The 19,438-nt window shown below is 30.2% G+C and overlaps 8 protein-coding genes across 8 annotated transcripts; 4 read left to right on the top strand and 4 right to left on the bottom strand.

The window, feature by feature from the left end:
* Positions 1-1,999: 1,999 nt before the first annotated feature.
* Positions 2,000-2,872, top strand: BX663DRAFT_496419 (uncharacterized protein; the record flags this gene model as incomplete). The annotated part of the gene is made up of 1 exon (XM_051525770.1): positions 2,000-2,872. A coding segment is annotated over exon 1 (383 nt), but the record flags the coding sequence as incomplete, so codon positions are not given.
* Positions 2,684-3,383, top strand: BX663DRAFT_428153 (uncharacterized protein; the record flags this gene model as incomplete). The annotated part of the gene is made up of 2 exons (XM_051522663.1): positions 2,684-2,947; positions 3,033-3,383. 2 exons carry the CDS (start codon positions 2,684-2,686, stop codon positions 3,381-3,383), a joined length of 615 nt encoding a protein of 204 aa, XP_051386426.1.
* Positions 3,384-4,060: 677 nt separating this feature from the next.
* BX663DRAFT_496415 (camp-dependent protein kinase regulatory subunit) lies at positions 4,061-5,903 on the top strand. The gene is made up of 3 exons (XM_051525769.1): positions 4,061-4,362; positions 4,434-5,327; positions 5,590-5,903. Exons 1-3 carry the CDS (start codon positions 4,176-4,178, stop codon positions 5,763-5,765), a joined length of 1,257 nt encoding a protein of 418 aa, XP_051386425.1. The 5' UTR covers positions 4,061-4,175; the 3' UTR covers positions 5,766-5,903.
* Positions 5,872-7,459, top strand: BX663DRAFT_496412 (Septin-domain-containing protein). Its single transcript, XM_051525768.1, has 6 exons — positions 5,872-6,017; positions 6,076-6,207; positions 6,295-6,511; positions 6,566-6,683; positions 6,794-7,249; positions 7,311-7,459. The coding sequence occupies exons 1-6, from the start codon at positions 5,888-5,890 to the stop codon at positions 7,431-7,433; spliced, it is 1,176 nt and encodes a 391-aa protein (XP_051386424.1). The 5' UTR covers positions 5,872-5,887; the 3' UTR covers positions 7,434-7,459.
* Positions 7,460-7,552: 93 nt separating this feature from the next.
* Positions 7,553-9,099, bottom strand: BX663DRAFT_420706 (alpha-1,3/1,6-mannosyltransferase ALG2; the record flags this gene model as incomplete). Its single annotated transcript, XM_051522402.1, has 4 exons — positions 7,553-8,174; positions 8,339-8,610; positions 8,681-8,994; positions 9,063-9,099. Coding segments are annotated over 4 exons (1,245 nt in total), but the record flags the coding sequence as incomplete, so codon positions are not given.
* Positions 9,100-9,689: 590 nt separating this feature from the next.
* On the bottom strand, positions 9,690-10,653 carry BX663DRAFT_496406 (meiotic cell cortex C-terminal pleckstrin homology-domain-containing protein). Its single transcript, XM_051525767.1, has 3 exons — positions 10,140-10,653; positions 9,923-10,056; positions 9,690-9,859 (listed from the first exon to the last, which is right to left on the bottom strand). The coding sequence occupies exons 1-3, from the start codon at positions 10,597-10,599 to the stop codon at positions 9,746-9,748; spliced, it is 708 nt and encodes a 235-aa protein (XP_051386422.1). The 5' UTR covers positions 10,600-10,653; the 3' UTR covers positions 9,690-9,745.
* A 1,208-nt stretch (positions 10,654-11,861) lies between these two features.
* BX663DRAFT_496404 (uncharacterized protein) lies at positions 11,862-16,162 on the bottom strand. The gene is made up of 12 exons (XM_051525766.1): positions 16,074-16,162; positions 15,868-16,021; positions 15,664-15,805; positions 15,274-15,609; positions 14,751-15,184; positions 14,451-14,665; positions 14,298-14,395; positions 14,130-14,204; positions 13,524-14,077; positions 13,291-13,465; positions 12,241-13,207; positions 11,862-12,169 (listed from the first exon to the last, which is right to left on the bottom strand). The coding sequence occupies exons 1-12, from the start codon at positions 16,074-16,076 to the stop codon at positions 11,927-11,929; spliced, it is 3,396 nt and encodes a 1,131-aa protein (XP_051386421.1). The 5' UTR covers positions 16,077-16,162; the 3' UTR covers positions 11,862-11,926.
* Positions 16,163-17,027: 865 nt separating this feature from the next.
* Positions 17,028-18,583, bottom strand: BX663DRAFT_427969 (uncharacterized protein; the record flags this gene model as incomplete). The annotated part of the gene is made up of 5 exons (XM_051522650.1): positions 17,028-17,449; positions 17,506-17,833; positions 17,934-18,076; positions 18,138-18,381; positions 18,449-18,583. 5 exons carry the CDS (start codon positions 18,581-18,583, stop codon positions 17,028-17,030), a joined length of 1,272 nt encoding a protein of 423 aa, XP_051386420.1.
* Positions 18,584-19,438: the final 855 nt, after the last annotated feature.

Raw genomic sequence — 19,438 nt, 5'->3', positions numbered from 1 at the left:
TTGTTGTTGTGTCAAACAATAAAAGTAAAAGCAGTCATAGGACTTAAAAAAAAAGCAGTAAAAAATTTTTGTGGTGTCAAAAAATATAAATTTACGCCAAAGACAAGGATACTAATTCTGTTTTTCTTCTATACTTTTGTAAAATACGACTCCAAGGGATATTTGAATAATGTAAGTACTTTTTATTAAATCTTTCTTCTTTTACTATTCAATTTTGAATGATGAACAAAACATATTGCTACTAAACCCAGCTCAGTTTGAGATTCTCGGTGAAAGAAACTTTTAATCTGAAAATTGAATAGAGAAAGAAAAAAAATTTATATCATTTTTTTTCTCGTAATAGAATATTAACCTTTTATTTTTTTTTTAATCTATAGTGTTTATTATAATGATTTCTGATATCCTTATCTTAATTAAATAAATAAACTTTTTTTTAAAAAAAAAAATAAATATTTCTGTTTTTTTTGAAATGTTGTCAATTTTTAATAAATGGTTCATTATGGTGTGTTTATAGGAGGAGAATTTATATACAGTGCCAAATTGGACCCTAAAAAAATCGCTGAGCATGTATAAATCTTCAATTGTGCGATTTTGGTTTTCAAATCGCACTCATCTGGTTGTGTTGTATCAGGATCGTGTATACCTAGTTGCTTAATAAAAGCACATTTCTTTCCTAGCCAAAAAAAAAAAAAAAGAACAACATGAGGTAAAAATTTAAGGTAGTATTATAACATGCTTTTACATTGGGGAGAATTTGTTAATCTAAAGGCTCATAATACGACAAAAGCTTCAGATATGACTGACTATAAGGAGTATTGTTCAAAAGCCAGCCTATTGCTCATATCAACGGACACTCTATTTAGCAGTGTTTCGCACACGATCATCATTACGCGTACTTGTTACTGACTCTGAACAATACTTTAGAGATAATACATTACAAAGAATGTTGAATGCATATAGACATAAAGAATACCGTCAGTCTAGAATAGACAATAACGAAACTGCCCTTGTAAAGTAATATATTTTTTTGCATGTGCTAAAATATATCTGAATAATGAATTAGGGAGATTTGAAAATTATTTATAGCGTGTATGACATGTTCTCTACTTTAAAAATTTTTTTTTTTTTTTTTTTTTTTACTTTTGACTGCTTCTTCCATCTATAATAAAGAGCTTTGGGGACTTGAATAATTTTACTGTCTATATTCGGTCTGTAAAAATATTCTCTTTTATCATTTATCTTTATCAAATCTTAAATTTATCAGAAAAAAAAAATGAATTAGCTTAGTTTGAAAGATTTGAGGAAATAGGGATTACACTTTAGATTAGGAAGAAGTTAGTTCTTTTTCTGGACAAATCAAAATTAGTTTCCAGATATTTAGTTTACCTTTTTTGGATGAAATGAGACAAAGGAACTCGAGAAATTAAATTGAGACAAAATGTTAGACGAACTAAAATGCAATCGTAGGCTATTTTTTTTTTTCTTTTTTTTTTTTACCTCTTACATGGATTCTACTTGCGAATAACCTTAAGAAGGTTTAGCTAGCGCATTATAAGAAAAGTCCATCTTTTGGTGTTGATTTAATTGTACAATGGGAAACCAATTTACGACTTCGCTGAGCAAATTTAAGGATTTTTTTTTTCGATTTAGGGGTGGATTCTTAAAAAAACAGTCAGCTTCTCGAGCATTCGTACCATTATAGCACTACACAATGTAAGAGTGGGACTCAAAACTTATTTTTTGATTATACCTATATCAAACCTTGGGAGCAAAAAAAAAAGGACACGAGATCTCTTTGTCTCTTTAAACTGACATGTTCATATCTGTCAGTCTAAGAGGAACACAAATAAGTAGATAGTCTGCGCTTGGATTATATAACTAATAAGCAAGACATCTTTAGTGATAATTTTGTGATGTGATCTTCGATATATTATATCTTAATCCTATTGTATTGGATGCCAGATCGATAATTATGTACTGAATTTTTGCTATACTATTTCTTCCTCTCTCTTTTTCTGTTTGTCTTTTATTTTTTTTTATCTTTCTTTTATTAATGACACGTACACCCATATATCCTGAAGCCGAAATACTCATTGCAGCAAAAAAGCTTGCAAAACTAGAAAGCATTCAAGGTAGCAACATTGCAGAGAGCAGCAAAACCCCAAAGTTGCCCAGGAAAGATAAACAAGTCTTTATGATTGATAGTATATGGTGTACTCTTATTAACTTGAAAAATAAATTTAATGAAGGTATTAAAAGAAAAGATGATGCGGATATAAAGAAAGATAAAGCTGAGTCTAAAAGGCATCGAAAAACATTGACTACAACGCCTCCTCCCACTTCAACTGAAGTATTAAAATGTGCTTCCTGTAATGAAATTGGCCACAGACCTGCAAGAAGCAAGAAATGCAGAGACTACAATTATACCTTGAAAAAAGTTATGCAAATGAAACTAGGAAATTACCATACCCGATATACTCTCTCTATACCATTTAATGAATTCTGTCAAGATGATACGGACAAAGAAAATGCTTTACTCAAGATTAAAAAAAAAAAATATATATTGTCCTTGGTTAGGGAGACACTTTTCAAGTCGCAGTTGTTCGTCAACTATTTCATTTTAAAATACCCTAAAAATGTCACAAGTGATATTTTCGACCAAAACTTTTGGTACAGAGTTACAATGGCCGTTCGAAGCAGCCCAGAAAAAGTCCATGACATACTGGCAAAATACAATCATGTATCTTGGCTTGCAGACGCTTTTTCAGATTTAGCAAATATACCCAATGTGCAGTTGTTTGTTGATGAAAACAAGCTAAAAAATTACGGACAATCACTGGCTACTGCATGTGAAACAGTTGCAGTTAATTGGAACAATTATTACATTGAAAACTTTGAAAACATTATATGCAATTATTTTGTATTCTTCGTCATCAAAGAATATTCGGTAAGCAATAGCAATAATAAGCCTTTTTTATATATACATATATATACTCTATATCTGAAATATCTTTATTCATCGGAACTATTAGGATTTAAAAGTTGCCAATATTAAAAAATTGGTGTATAACTACGTGTATGATGAAGTATTCTTACAAGCTGAAACGTCGAGCATACCAGTGAATACACCGAGCTTGTTTAAGCCTGAGGCGGCTTCCAGTCTCCAAAATTACCTGAATCCTCTAATCCTAGAAGTGAAAACTAGAATACCAGCGGTTCCTGTCACTAAAGCTACTCTTAATGAATCGCCTTTCAAAATTCTTCCGATATTTAGGTATATACTAGGCGAATATGAAGCATATAATATTGCTCAAGCGTCCGAAAAGAAGGAAAAAGCCAAAACGACAAGACTATTCAGTTTATTTTCCCCCAGCCTGGGTTGAGGTGGCGTTTTATAAAAATCGATTCCCAAAACTTGAAAGGAATTTTTAAAAAAGCTGCAGTTAAGAAAGAAGAAGACGAAAAAACATTTAATCATATCCAAAAGTGCTTTTACGCTATCTTCAGGTTTAAAAAAAATTGGAATCAAAAGGTAAACTGTTTTATTACTATTTTTTTATTTTTTTTTTTTTCTGAATTTCATCTAACGTTCTGTCTCCATTTAATTTCTCCTTTGTTCCATTTTTTTGCATCTGTAAACAAACTATCTGAAAATTAATTTTAAATTTTTGTCCAAAAAAATACGAACATCTTCTGAATTTGAAGTAGAAATACTATAAACTGGAAATAAAGCGAGGCTCAGAGAGTATGTACCGCTTCTTCACTGTTGTATTTGATCCAGCCAGACGAGCACAATTTGAAAAGCAAAAATACGCAATTCGTCCGATTAAAATCACGCAGTTTGAGATTTGTAAATGCATAATAAATTTTTTTAAGGGCGCAATTTGGCACCGTGTGTACTGTAAAAAAAAAAAAAAAAAAAAAAAAAAAATTCTATTAAAAAAAAAGGCTTATTCGCCTGATGATGATCATAAATTTTAACTGATGATGTACTAAAATAAGAAATTGTTGATTTACACCACTTTTGTGTCATATTAATTTAAAATTTTAATTGGATCAAAAAAAAAAAAAAAAAAAAGGTGTATTACAGTTGTTGCACGGAAGAAGAAATAGAACTCACCTTTCTTTCTTTCTTTCTTTCTTTCTTCCTTCCCTTTCTCTCTTCATTATTAGCAATGTTAAATGATGATCATTCTTTCGAATTCATACCACAAACTGATGAATATACACAACTTTTAACTGAATTGCATCATGAATATTGTAAAGAACAGCCAAAGGATGTACTTCAGTTTTGTTCCAACTTTTTCTTTCGTAAATTGGAGGAACAACGAGCAGCACGTAGAAAAAATAATATCCAAACTTGTAATAGTAGTAAATTTTCTTTATAATTTTTAATTGTTATTCATTTTTTTTCCCCCTTATATATTGAAAAGCTAGTGAAGTACATCCTTTATATGAAGATGCTGGCTTTATAGAACAAGATAAATTTGGAGATATCTTATGGACTGATACTCATTTAACTAGTTTAAGTGAAGAAGAAAAGGTAGGGGAAGATAATGATGATGACGACGACGAAGAAGAACTTGATAAATTTTCAACTGAACTTTTACCTTCATTACCACCTACTAACTATAATCGTGGTCGACGTACATCTGTTAGTGCAGAATCAATGGCACCTAGTACGAATAAAGAATTTGTTAAAGTAGTTATTCCTAAAACAGCTGAACAAGCTATACGTATTAAAACAAGTATTGGACATAATTTTTTATTTCGTAACTTGGATGAAGATCAATATTTGGATATTATCAATGCTATGACAGAAAAGCATATTGTAAAAGGAACAACTATAATCGAACAGGGGGGAGTAGGAGACTACTTTTATATAGTTGAGTCAGGTACCTTGGACTGTTTTATTAACGGTATGAAAGTAACCAATTATGAAACAAATGGAAGTTTTGGTGAATTAGCTTTAATGTATAATGCACCACGTGCTGCTACTATCATTACAACTTCAGATTGTGTTCTTTGGGCATTAGATCGTGTTACGTTTCGTACAATTTTAATGGAGAATACATCACGTAAAAGACGCATGTATGAAAAGTTTTTATCAGAGGTTATCTTGTTAAAATCATTAGAATCTTATGAAAAACATAAAATTGCAGATGCACTTGAATCCATTTATTTTGAAGATGGACAAGAAGTTATTAAACAGGGTGATATAGGAGATCAATTTTATATTATTGAATCAGGTCAAGCCAATGTATATAAAACTATAAATGGTGTACTAAAGCAAGTAAATCAACTTGAAAGAGGTTCCTATTTTGGAGGTAAAATAATAAGCGTACATGTATAAATGTATAAATGTATATATGGATAGATGTATATGTGTATAGATATATATGTGTATAGATGTATATGTGTATAGATGTATATGTGTATAGATGTATATGTATATGTATATGTATATATGTGTATATGTGTATATGTATATATATATATATATATATATATACACCCACACACACACACACACACAGCTTTGAATTAATCTGTATATAAATATTTTCTTCTTCTTTTGTATGTATATAGAATTAGCCTTATTAAATGATGCACCTAGAGCTGCAACTGTAATTGCTAATGGTAAACTTAAATGCGCTACACTTGGAAAGAAAGCATTTACACGTCTTCTTGGTTCTGTTTTGGATATTTTAATGCGTAATTCTGAAAATTATCATGCTGTTATCAATCAACAATTTACTTTTTAACTAAAAATCATATGCAGCTTATCTCCTTTTTTATTATTATTATTTATTTATTTATAGATTACTTTTTTTTTCTTCTTCCTCTTCTTCTTTTCCTTCTTCTTCTTTCTTTCGAAAATAAAATTATGACAGATATCATGAATGATCTTATAATAAGTAATTCTTCTTTACCTAAAACTGGTATTGCAAATTTACCAAATCAAAGACATAAAATTGTTGCTAAAAATGGTGCTAATTTTACAATCATGGTTTGTGGTAACTGGCTGTCTTTTTTTTTTTTTTTTTTTCTTTGACCTCATTATTCTTTTAATAGGTGAATCGGGTGTTGGTAAGACAACATTTGTCAATACATTATTTACCACAACCATCAAGGAACATAAAAATTTAGCCAAGAGACATATGAAGCCTCCTTCAAAGACTGTTCAAATTCAAATAACAAAAGCAGGTATAATAAAAAAAAAGCAAGTATCTATAAAATGTTGTCAATGAATAACTTTTTTTTTTTTTTTTTTTTTTTGAATTTATTATTTAGAGCTGGAAGAAAAAATGTTTAAAGTTAAATTAACTATTATTGATACACCGGGCTTTGGTGATTATGTTAATAATAAGCATAGTTGGATTCCTATTGTGGATTTCATTGACGACCAACATGAAAAATATATGCGTCAGGAGCAACAACCTTGTAGAAAGGGTGTCGTTGATATGCGTGTTCATGCTTGCTTATATTTTATTAAACCAACTGGACACACGTAAAATAATGATCCACTAGACTCCTGAATTATTTATTTATTATTTTTTGTTAGTCTAACTCCTTTGGATATTGAAGTCATGAAACGTTTAGGTTCTCGAGTCAATTTGATTCCTGTCATTGCTAAAGCTGATACACTTACACCTATCAATTTAGAAAAGTTTAAACAAAATGTAATACTAATAATGAAAATACAATGTATTAAAAAAAAAGAGGGGTAGTATGAGGGGAAGATAATTCGTATCTTTTACCATAATATTCATACACATTTCATTTTCCTTAGATACGTGAAGTAATTGCTGCTCAAAATATTCAAGTCTATACTTGTCCTCTTGAAAGTGATGATGAAGAAACAACTAAAAGAAACAAGATAATGATGGCATCTTTACCTTTTGCTGTTATCGGCTCTACTCAAGATGTCATTACAGAGGATGGTAGGAAAGTAAAAGGAAGAGAATACTCTTGGGGTATTGCTGAAGTAGAAAATGATTCTCATTGTGATTTCAAGAAATTAAGAAGTTTATTGATTAGAACTCATATGTTGGATTTAATTACAACTACTGAAGATAATCATTATGAAAATTATCGTCAAGCTCAAATGGAAACTCGTAAATTTGGTGAAGCTCGTACTCAAGTAAATGAAAATGCAAAATTTAAAGAAGAAGAAGAAATGTTACGCATGAGATTTACAGAACAAGTAAAGGCTGAAGAACAACGTTTTAGATTATGGGAAAAGCAGGTAAATGATAACTCATAAAACTACTTTTATCAATCAATTCACTCTTTTTTTCTTCTTCTAGTTATTAAATGAAAGAGATCGTCTTCATAAAGAATTAGAAGCTCAAGGGGAAAGAATTAAAGAACTACAAGGTGAAATAGAGCCTTATTTTTATCATCAACGTGATAAATCTGTTAGGAAATAGTTACAAATTTTATTCTATAAATATTTATACCAAATAATAAAAATCCCAATAGCTATAAAAATACGCATTGTATACTCAACATTATCATATTTATATCGAGTGGGTCTACCTCCACTTGCTACTTCTTCTAATGTATCTTCTAATTGATCTGCAAAGGCTTCTAAAGAAAATTTTGATTTAACATGTTCACGTCCTCTTTTACCCATCTTTGTTCTATCAAAGGTATCTGAAATAAGATCATAAATTCCTTTGGCCCAAATTTCAGGTTCTGGTGGTAAAATGAGTCCAGTTTCTTTATCCTTGACTGTCTCAAGAGGTCCTCCACTATTGGCTGCAATAACAGGTAAAGAGGCATACATACTTTCAACAGGTGTAATACCGAAATGTTCATTAGAAGGCGTATATAATAATAATGTTGAATTAGCAAGCAAATAAGTACGTTGAGCGTCATTAAATGAACATAAAAATAAAACTTGAGTTGTATTAGGCGCCTTTTCGTTTGTATTTGGAAGAATTGTAAATGTTTCAAGTCCAAATTGTTGAGTTGCTAATGTATCTAATTCCTTTAAATACTCTACATTCTCTGATACACGTTTATCATAACCACCAGCAAGTACAAGTCGGTAATTAACAAATTCTTCTTCTGAGATAAAATTTCTTAATAAAGCAAAAGCTCTTAATGCTAACTCTATGTTCTTTTTCCTTTCGAAGCGATTAATAGATACGATTGTCTTTTTATGTCTAATGATTACATGGTCAATAATACATACATATATACATACATGCATATACATATACGTATACATATACATATACATACACATACACATATACATACACATACACACATATATATATACACACACATCTACACACACACAAATATTTATACTTGTTATATTTACGTTTCAATTAATTGAACAAATGGATCTGATAAATCTACTGCCTTGTCATATGCAGCAAAATTGATAGGTGGATATAATACTTTTGGTTTTTTCAAAATAGCTGGAAAAGATCGTCTAAACATACCAGCTGTGAATTGACTATTTACGGCAATTGTATCTGCCATGCCTGTAGACCATTCTTCAAGTTTATCAATAGGCATTCTATACAATTCTTTGAGTTTTGATCCTCTTTTAGTTAAAAGTTTATCTGGAAAATGGCAATAGAATAAAATCTGTTTGTTATGTATAAGCAATTAATAATTTTTTTCCCCTTTATATGGATAGTGAAATAGATATATTTACATTTGCAGAAGAAAACCACTTTAAAAATGGTACACAAGCACTTAACTGATCAACAAAGATAACATCATAGGTGTCCTTTTCATGTCTTAATATCCATAAAACTAAAGCAAATTGTCTAAGAATAGCAAATATGATATAAAATCTACCAAATAAACTGCGTGGTAAATAATCACCATGAGTACGTACTTCAAGTGTACCATCTCTTGTTTCTTCAAAGCAATGGTTTGGATCATGATGACTAGTATACATTACAACTTTATGTCCTTTTGATTGAATGCCTACTGCAGCATCTACAACTAATCTTTCTGCACCCCCTACAGGATATAAATAACAACATTACTTTCATTTGTTACATGTATGTGGCTTCTTTCATTTAGTTTACCAATGCCTAAATCAGGATGAATAAATGCAATGTTAAGTTCTGCATCTCCTTCTGACATTATTCAACACGTTATATGTAACGATTAGATATATGTATCTGTAAAAAAAAAAAAAAGAAAAAAAGAGAGAGAAAGAGAGAAAATTGAATCTAAGAATAATTTTTTGACAGTTTTTTTTTTTTTTTTTGGTTTTATAATTGGTAGATAATCTGACATGGCCAAGGATTCTTTGACTACTCTAGGAACTAGCAATGTTATATAGAATAAAGATCTACTAGAAAAGCGAGTAGAAGCATGATCATTATTTGTCAAGAACAGCATGATATTTAACTGGAATAATTGGTCTGTGATGATAAAATAAAAAGTAACAGAATAGATTGAAGATACATTTCTATATCTTGCAATATAATCAGTATCATGTTCTTTTCCTTTAAAAAGAATAAAATAATGGTAATTTATTCGATAACAAAGTCATGAATTAGTTCAAAAACACCAGGGCATGGAATAGGGTTAACCAAGTAGTATAGTCAAAGAATAACGTTTAGTACGATTTTTTTTTACAAGGAATAAACCCTTAGAAAGCTTCAAGTATTCAGTTCATTCATATTTCTTTTATTATTATTTTAAAGGTAGGTTTATTATTCGACAGATGTGCTATAAATCAGAGAAATGGTATAAATGCATGTCACTCTGCTCTGATATTAAATTGGTGATTCCCTTTATCTGAAATGACAAATTCATTTTCTGAATCAGTTTGTTCTGTATTGGAAGTACTATCATTTAAAAAGTATTTTAATGCCTATAGTGGGTAAGTAAAGGCTAATTAATATTAGTCAATTCTAATGTAATAATTATACTTTACTCTTATCCAAATAGAATGAGTAGGTAAGTCAATGCATTGAATTTGTATATCTTTTGAGAATGTTTTTATAAATATGTTTGGCGGATTTAACTTATTATCTGAACCTTTGGCTACCGTAAAGGACTTGATAAATACTTTTTTTTTTTTTTTTTTTTTTTTTGCGTATTAATGATGTTGTATATTTCTATGAAAGTAGTATATATATATATAGACTTACCACACTTGGTATTGTATGGGTTATGATTAGTTCTGGTGGGCTTATTTGCACTCCAATAGAGTGTTCGCGTATAAGGATAAATCCAAAAGTAACGTCTATGCTTATTTCTCGAAAAGCCATTCCCTATCGCTTTTCGTGTATACTTCCACATCCAATGCCCAATCATCGTGAACTGTAATGGGTCAATAAATAGATAATCATTATTATTTTTGTCTAGTAAGGAGCTAGTGTCTTCTTTAAGCTTATGTTCTTTAAAGTAAAGCGAAGAATCTAAAGTAAAGTCTTCTTCTTGTGGTTTATATATATTTGAATCAATTATTCTTGATTGATAAATATAATTCTCAGGCTCCTTTATCAAGTATCCGTCATATTTTTGCAGGGCTGTTACAGTCACTTCTTCTTCCTTTTTATTATCTGCTTCTTTTTCTTTTTCTTTAGATAATACATGTTGAAAGTGCATTCCCCCCCTAGGATTGAGCAGCTTTGTTTTTGATCCATTTAAAGGGAGTTCCTCTGTTGCTTCTTTTAGATCCCTTTTAATGAGGTTGCTTTGGGATCCATCTATTTGATCTCTATCAACATCCTTCTCATGATGATTTAAAGTTGACTTGGGCAATATAGAGAGTTTGAAAGCTTCATACTCATCTAAAGTCTTGCGATTGTCTTCATCTTCTTTTAGACAAAAATTGCCCTGTTGTATAGGATCAACTACTGCTGTATATTGGTTTTGCAAATAGGCTTGAGGTCTTGTTATTATAACCTCATCATCTCCTAGTTCAGGTCGTTCTGATAATAATAGCTTACCTTTACTACTCCTTAATGGTGCCATTTGTTGTTTATCATTACCATGAACCGAGCCAGGAGTATCATCATGATCGGAGATGGTAAGGGATTTTATAGGAGGAGGAAAAGAAGAAGAAGAGCGATCATGATAAGTCGAATCATCATTGTCAGCAAATTGTTCCCTAGTCGTTTGAATCCCTTTTCGCTGATGTATAATCGTCTCTTTTCTAGCATGTATGCATTCTTCAAATGGTGGGCTCGGTTTGATAAAAGGTTCCTGTTGTTGCATTTCATGAATAGGAATAGAATCAGGATTACTATGGACGAGCGTAGCTCTTGGTTGCGTTGTTACTTCTTCTGGTAGAGTAGTAACAGCTGTTGTTGTTGTTGTTGTTGATAATAATTGAATCAATAGTTCTTGTAATTTTTGAAATAAATCTTCTTTGTCTATACAAGCTGTATGTAATAGGTGCTTCAAATAGCTCACCTCTAGTTCATGTTGCTGCTGTGCTCTCTTCAATTTAGCTTCCCAGCTATATTGCCCTCTTCTTAATTCCTCAAGCTCTTGTCTTAACTGAACCTCCCTCTGTACTAGATTGGCCTTTTGTAGATTTGTTTCTAATAACGTTTGTGTCAAATGATGATTCTTTTGTAACAACTCTCGCTTATTGGCTTCAAGACTCCATATCTCATCTGCATATCTTTCTGTTAACTCAATATCGTTCAAAAAAAAAACATAAATAATAGAAAAAAAAAAGGGAAAAGAGCAAGTTTTACTAAAGAAAACTGTTTTCAATCTTTAAGGAACGACTTTATAAAGGGGAATAGTAACTTGTCTGTAATGTAGTAATTAAAAATTAAAAAAAAAAAAAAAAAAAAAAGGAGGACTCATTTTTGGTAAACATCAATTTCACTCCCTCTCATCTTCTTCCTTTTCTCTTTTGTAGAATAATAATAATAATAATAATATCAACTTTATTATATAAATAAAATAAGGAGAAAAATTAGCCTCTGATAAAAATTGCGCCAGTTTTATCGATTTTTGAAGTTTTATCGATATGATCCAATCCGATCACGTCACCAATTTTATATGGATGTGAAGGAAATAGTGTCTCTTGGTTATCATCAACTAATGTCACATTTTCATCATCTTCAGAAACTATATTAATCTTAACCTTGCTCCATTCATTATCATCTAACCCTGTTCTAGCTTGAAGACGCTTCTTTGTCTCAACCAATGGTTCATTCTATAAATATATGCACATATTATTTTATAAGCATACTCATCTATACAAATTAATATATAAAATAAACCTACATGCTTAATAACAAATTTAAATGGTACAGAATGAGTACGACTTGGTATACGTTGGAAATGGAAAACGCCGACAAAACCATCTCTAGCATCCATGTTAAATTCCTCCTCTGGAATTTTTTCTGCATACACTTTTACTGCTGAACATGCTGCGATCATTTCTTTCCACAATTTATCATCATATTCTTTACTAAATTTACCATCCATCTCTTCAAAGATACGAATATAATCCAATTCAACTCCATCAAGTCTTGCACCTTCAGCTATTAGAGCTTTCTTCAAATAGTTGAGATCACTATCCTTAGGTACTAAAACCTCAATCACTTGTAATTCTTTCAGAGTAGGAGCGCATACAGTTACTGATACAGAACATTTAGATTCTATTTCATCCAAACTCACGTTTAATTTTTCATATAAAAATCTTATTCTGTTTGTATTCACATTTCCAGCACCAAAGGCATGAATATTTTGCAAAATTTTGCCTAATTTCAATCCTCCAAATCGTTTTTGATTTACTTTGCTGCCCTGATAAGGATTAATAAGACGAATCTTATCAGCATCAACATTTAATTCCCTAGCAACATGAGTAGCAATTTCTTCATATCCCATTTCTTTATGTAAACTTATTCTCATTTCAGGGGAATTGGCATCAGCTGTAAGAGGTCCAAAATAAATCTGTGTTTTTCCAAGTTCATAGCCAAAAAATTCAGGAACTGTAGTTTTTCCATTGTTTTCTGAAATTTTATGTTCTTCTTCAGGTGTTAGCTTCTTTTGTATACAAAGAATATCACCATCTTGGAGTTCTGCTTGAGTAAAAGTAGCATTGAAATCAACAGGTTCAATCATACTCGCTTTAATTTCCTCAAACAAAAGAATTTCTTCATTTTCATCAATTGCAGCCATCTGTTTTAATGTACTAATAATCGTGCCCACCTTAGCTTCCTTTTGTGCATATACATGACCAATACCACTATTTAAAATTAGATATAAGTTATTAAATCACTGAGGGGGGTTTTTTTTAAGGGAGGGGAGTTCCCTTTTTTAAATACGTACTGGATTCTTTGACATTCAGGGTTAAATAATTTGATAAAGATTAAAATAAACTGTGCGGATTCTGGTGGAGAAGGGAAAACAGTATTATTAGATTCATCGAATATATTGGCTCTCTCTAAATATAATCTCAAATCTAATTGATTGATTGCATATCTTGAACGAATATCGTCCAAAACTAAGTATGGAAAGTTAATATTTATAAAATAAAAAGGCAATCATCATTTCAAACTTACTCGTATTATCTTCTTCCTCTGGAATAGGAACATCAATACGAACGGTGCGATTTTGACGATTTACCATCAACCAGAATCTGAAAGAAGAAGGTGATAGATTGATTCTCTTGGCAACTTCGTTTCTAAATTGACCAAAAGTCTGATCTTTTCTTGTCTTTAGAACGTGAATATGATTTTCAGAAGCGTCTCTCTCGTCAAAATTTGCAAAATCAAACCCTGAATTAGCTCGGAATGTATCATCATCAGCAATAAGCACTTTCATATATAAATGCTGCTCTTCTTTTTCTTTACGTTTTAACTCTCGAATACGAGCTTCAGCTTTAATACGTTCGGATAAATGTTTTGGAATATCTTCTTCAGTAACAGGAGCCAAAACTTCATCTAGCATACATTCACGAATATAAACTAGCATGTAAGCATTAGTAAAGCGATTCATAGGACGACCATTGGGTCTCATGTTAGCATTTGGTAATCCCAATTGTTCACCACCATAGTTTTCCTCTAATACTTCTTTTAAAGTAGCAGGAATAACTCGATCATCATCAAATTTAAACCTATAAACAGAATAAATATAAATATACAAAAAGATATGTATAAAGATAATACCATTTGTTTTCTTTTCCAGGTTTAACGAATGCAAAGTAATGGCCTCCAGTCAAATCACCGCTGTGTACTAAAACACTATACAAATTAAATGTTTTCAAGTTAATTATGCGAATTTATAGCAAAATATATATATCTATCTATATGTATATAGTTATTAGCCAAATTTACCCATGAAGAATATATTTATGTCCTTTTGATTTATCAGCATTTTCACTAAGGTAAGGTTCAAGATCGATTTCAGTGGGAAATTCATGACGATCATTAATCTAAAATTCGTCAAGTATTATTTTTTCTACGCTTATATATAAAAGAGTTTATTACCTTAACCATCATATCTCTCATCATATCATATTCAAACCGCTTTAATTGTAAGTGTAATACTGGAGGAAAGCTCTCAAAAATAACACCCTTCTTAGCATCTTGTAGACCATAACCTTCTGCCATATATTTATTATCGCCCTCTAATGTTTCTTCAGTAATATAATCTTTGAAGGATTCTTCCAAGTTTTTACAGCCCTTGACGTTTAATTGGATATCTATTGTATTAAAATTCATTTAGTTTAGTTTTTTTTTAAAAAAAAAAAAAAAAAAAAAAAAAATTATAACAAAGGAAGTCTATACCATAATAGTCTTCAGATCGGGAAGATTCATATTTAACATTTATGCATTTAATGTAACTCTTCATTTTACCGACAAATAAGTTCTTAATGGCGCCGTCAGCAGGGGTGTTTTTCATTTTAATTTCAAGATTATCTTGTAAGACACGATTGAATTCTTGGACATCATGTTGTCTAAAAGCTTCTAATGAATCCCAGCCAAATGATTTTGTCAATTCTGTTGTACCAACAACATTATTTGAAAATTGTAAATTATAGAAAACTCTTTGAAGAGCTAATGCAATGCTCTTAGTAGGCTCATCATTTTCAGTAGGAATTTGATATACTGCTTTTTTGAATGAATTTGTAAAATAAAGTGATTGAAAGAGAGAATTCATATAACAAGTGGCACCTTGATTTTGTAGTCCAACATAACCAGTAATCTTTTTAGAATCATAACTAAGAGATATATAAGTATCAATATTGATACCTTCTACTAAAAAAAAAAAAGTGGGGGAAGTAGGGAATAAAGGAAAAAGTTCACTTACTTGACAAAATTATGCCAAAGAATTCCTGTGGAATCTTTGACAACACGAATAATTGTCGTAATTCGAACTGAATCATTTTCCAAAATAGTGTTTGGATTGTTATAGAAATCTTCAAGAGAAATAAAGCGAGTGAATCCCCAATCTGATTCGTCACGTGTAAAACGATGTTGTGCACTATGTACAATAAACTTGGTGGGATCTGAAGGTTTAGAAAGACAAATAACGAATTGAGCACAAGCGTATTCATCTGTTTCACTATTTCTAACATTAGCTAATTCCAAATAAATAGAAGCGAATTCTGATTGATTATTTCCCTTGGGAAACAAAAGAATGTTCCTGAAATAAGTAATTGACGTTAGATAATTAACGTTTAATTAGTGAATGATTTACCAATCGAATCCACCAGTCTTCATAATAGGACCAGTACAACGATGTTCCAAATTATTCCAGTTCTCTATATTCCAATGAAAACATTTTGTTTCAATAATTTCTTGTTCAATAGGGTGTAATTCCCTATTAGCAATTTTTTCGACTACGCGAATTAAGGTTATATTTATTTATGCTTGAAAATGTGAAAGAGAAAAAGAAACTTACAATCATCAATAACAGAATCATTAGCAGAATGTTCATCTTCTGTCATTGATTTAGCTGTTTCGTTTTTTATAGGAGTAGATTGAAGATTAGGTGATTGCTTAACGGTCTCTGTTTGCTCCGTTTGTTCTTGTGATAAATTCTTTTGCTCCTCATTCTATATAAACAGGTAAGAAGAACTCGGTCTTTTCATTTAGTTAATATGTTACCATTTTATATTTATTTATTTATTTTTTTCAAAAATAGTTGAAAGAAATATAACAATAATAAATGAAGGAAAAAAATAAGCTAATAGAAGAAATACACTTTTTGGTGTTTGCGTATTCTACAAAATCCTAAAATGAAAATAATTTTTTGATCCAATAAAACGTCATTTCTGATACTGACAAATTAGAATTAAGATCGTTTTTTGAAAAAATAAAATAAAAATAAAGACAAGAGGAAAGCTGAATGCAAGACTAATAATGGAATAAAATATGTTTTATAATGATTAAGTATCATTCTGTGTATTGAAAAGTTCTCCTTTATCTGTTATGTAAGCACCCTTGGAAGAACAAATAAGCAAACTTGCACACACTTCTGACTTAACCTTATGTTTGTAGATTTATGGTAGAATAGCTACTTTGTTGTAGTTAAGGATAGTCATATTTTACTTACGGTAATGAATCTTCACGTATAATAGTTAAATATGATAAAGACAGAAATAAGTGCAAAAATTTGAATATATAAGCCTTATAGTCATTATTTATACTTGTTACTATGAACTTAACCGTGTTGACTTAGTATAGCTTGTTACAATGAGTCAAATTGCGATATATTAAAACTGTTAAGGAAGGATGAATATTGTTTACTAATAACTTTTACAAGAAGAATTATATTTAACGTTGTGCTAGAGATACGACGACTTTAACATATCTTCTTCATTTAGGATATGATTTATAAGATAACAAATACATGTAGAACATTGCCATTTGTATACAGAATGGGCGTATCTCGTTAATTATGCTTATAATAACTCATTTCGTAATATGCTTGTAATTCAACCTTATTGTCTTAGTGTTATGAATAAATAAACATTCTGCGAAATGAAAGGAGAAAAAGTCCAGTTATATGAATGAAGTGCATGCTTTATTATTTATTTATTTATTTATTTTTTATGTTGTTTATAATTCATCATGATTAGGCTCATCTTTCTTTTCTAGCTTTTTGCTCAACTTTAAAGAGCCTTTATATGGCCAGGCTTGGATACGACCTGAGCCTACTTGGTTTAACCATTTTTCAAGGTTATTCTCACTCCAAGAACCTATATAATTTCTATAAAGATGCTTGTGAGGGTATAAGATAAAGATAGAAGGATAGTCCTCAGTCATTTGCAAAGTATTTATGATATCCTTTGATTGATCGGCATGAATCCATCCAAATTCATAACTAAAGGCCTCAGATTTTACTCTATCTTTTAGATAATTCAAAGTTTCTAAAACACTTTCTCTATTGTCTTCGTCTGTCATTGCAATTACACAGACAGTGTTTCTGCTTGCATTTAAACAATGTTTATTTAATAACTCATCATTAACCAAAGACATAACTTTAGAGAAGATTATTAATATTACGTTGTAATAAAGTAAAAAATATACAATTTACCTTTCTTTGGTTCTTTTTGTTGTTTAGGTGAAGACTTGGAGGAAACTGGCTCAGGTTTCTTTTGATTTTTGGGTAATGCATGTTTGTTTAAGAATGCTTTAATGCTTTCATGATTTAATTTGCCTTCATATTTGAGAATACCATGCTCAGGTGAAATAACAACAAGAGTAGGGAATGATTGAATATTGAACTCTTTGATAATGTTTTTTTCGGAATGTTTAACTTCTCCAACTAATAAACGATCCTTGAAATCTACAGATAATGCTTTATATAAAGGTGTGGTAGTAGGCTTGTTTGTGAATAAGAGAACTTTTGAAAGACTTTCATTCTAATTATAAATCAGTAAGTTTTTTTTTTTTTTTTTTTTTTTTTTTTTTTTTTTTTTTTTTTTTTTTTTTTACATATACATGGATATCTTTACTCTTTACCTTTGTTTGTAAGAAACTGTCCAAACTTATACTCTTTTTTGACTTTACATCCTTTTCATTCCACTTGACAAATAAAACATTAGAAGGTTGATATGATAATAAGAAATCCACAATTGATTTAGCATCTCTTGGTCCTTGATAATCTATATCATAATAATAACAATTATTATATATACATAAAACTTGATTGAAAGCTTTTGTTACCTGTAGGAACTTTCGTAAGTTGACCTGTACGTTTATCTCTTTTAAGCTCAGGACTAAACACTTTAATAGTTGGAAAGCCTTTGATTTCATATGTGGCACAAAGTCCTTTATTTGTTTCTACATCACAATTGACAGCACCAACTGAAACAAGTCCTTTAAGATTAGTAGCAGCTTTTTTCCATTCAGGAGCTAAGCGTTGACAATGTCCACACCAAGGCGCATAAAATTCAACTGCAACCAGTTGCTATTACAAATTGTTGTTAGTTTGCAATCAAGACAAAAGAAGAGAAAGGAAAGAATTGTTCTCTTACATCTGAATCAAGAATAGCATTACGAAAGTTTTGTGGCGTTAATTCAACAACATTATCTTTTGGACCATAGAAAGCTTGAATTAAGATAAGATTAGCATAAACTGCTAATAAAGTGCTTATAAATTTTATCTTCATTAAACTAAATTTAAAAAAAAAAAAAAAAAAAAAAAAAAAAAAAAAAAAAGGAGGAAGGAGGAAGGAGAAGAGAATGAAATAATAGTATGAATTCAAAGCTCCGTTACTTGTCTTCACGCTATTGGCCGCATATAAAAATTATATTAATATTAGAGGCTCAGCAGTAAGCAGAAGAAGATGCTAATTGTATGAAAATTATCCTAGTAAGTTTGTACAGCTAAAGAAAAAAAGGATAATATGATAATACTATTACTAGAAGAGAAAAGGATTAACCAAAAAATGTTTCCCTAGGCCGTGATGATAATTAAGATAACTTTCAATAGTAAAATAAGAAGCATCCAATTACTTGATAGATAGTATAGCAGATACACTAAAAAAGGACATTAGTATAGGATTAATATTAAAAATACTATTAGATATCTTGCATGTAATAATGTTTATTCTTTAAAGAGTAAACTCGCGCTCTCTATGATCTGTTCTGATTTTCTTTTAATCTTTCATAATGATTTATTGATGAACGTCATATTCTTAATGGTATCCATATTCCGTTTTCTATAATATACAAGTTTTGACTTTATTAATTGTAGCAGCTTAAAATAATTCTCTGTAATACCTTTAATATGTTGGTAGCCTTTCATCTTTATACTATTTTCTCCATTCATAGCATTATAAAATACAGTTGAAAGAATTTTGCTTTTTTTTTTTTTTTTGGACCATGTCTACCTACCATAATACCTTAATACTATAGCACGCAAATTATATTCAATATCCCTAATTATTATATCTATTATATATATATTATACAATCAAAACTTGAAGATTACAGATAATAAAGTTGTATAATTCTTTGGATAG

Source organism: Cokeromyces recurvatus, assembly GCF_025118155.1.
Source record: "Cokeromyces recurvatus strain NRRL 2243 chromosome Unknown BX663scaffold_3, whole genome shotgun sequence".
Taxonomy (NCBI): Eukaryota; Fungi; Mucoromycota; class Mucoromycetes; order Mucorales; family Mucoraceae; genus Cokeromyces; species Cokeromyces recurvatus.
This window is presented reverse-complemented; position numbering and strand designations above follow the sequence as displayed.

Bases quoted from the DNA above. Each gene is read 5' to 3' on its own strand.
- BX663DRAFT_496406 (XM_051525767.1), bottom strand. From the start codon at position 10,599: ATGCACTTTCAACATGTATTATCTAAAGAAAAAGAAAAAGAAGCAGAT. The intron at 10,057-10,139 runs GTAAGTCTATAT...AAAAAAAAAAAG, and splicing joins CCCATACAATACCAAGTGTG to TATTTATCAAGTCCTTTACG. The intron at 9,860-9,922 runs GTAAAGTATAAT...TACCCACTATAG, and splicing joins CTCATTCTATTTGGATAAGA to GCATTAAAATACTTTTTAAA.
- BX663DRAFT_496412 (XM_051525768.1), top strand. From the start codon at position 5,888: ATGACAGATATCATGAATGATCTTATAATAAGTAATTCTTCTTTACCT. The intron at 6,208-6,294 runs GTATAATAAAAA...TTTATTATTTAG, and splicing joins AATTCAAATAACAAAAGCAG to AGCTGGAAGAAAAAATGTTT. The intron at 7,250-7,310 runs GTAAATGATAAC...TTCTTCTTCTAG, and splicing joins TTAGATTATGGGAAAAGCAG to TTATTAAATGAAAGAGATCG.
- BX663DRAFT_496415 (XM_051525769.1), top strand. From the start codon at position 4,176: ATGTTAAATGATGATCATTCTTTCGAATTCATACCACAAACTGATGAA. The intron at 4,363-4,433 runs GTAATAGTAGTA...TATATTGAAAAG, and splicing joins AAAAAATAATATCCAAACTT to CTAGTGAAGTACATCCTTTA. The intron at 5,328-5,589 runs GTAAAATAATAA...GTATGTATATAG, and splicing joins AAGAGGTTCCTATTTTGGAG to AATTAGCCTTATTAAATGAT.
- BX663DRAFT_496404 (XM_051525766.1), bottom strand. The intron at 15,185-15,273 runs GTAAGTGAACTT...TATATCTCTTAG, and splicing joins CTTTGGCATAATTTTGTCAA to TTATGATTCTAAAAAGATTA. The intron at 14,078-14,129 runs GTATTATCTTTA...TTCTGTTTATAG, and splicing joins CCTGGAAAAGAAAACAAATG to GTTTAAATTTGATGATGATC.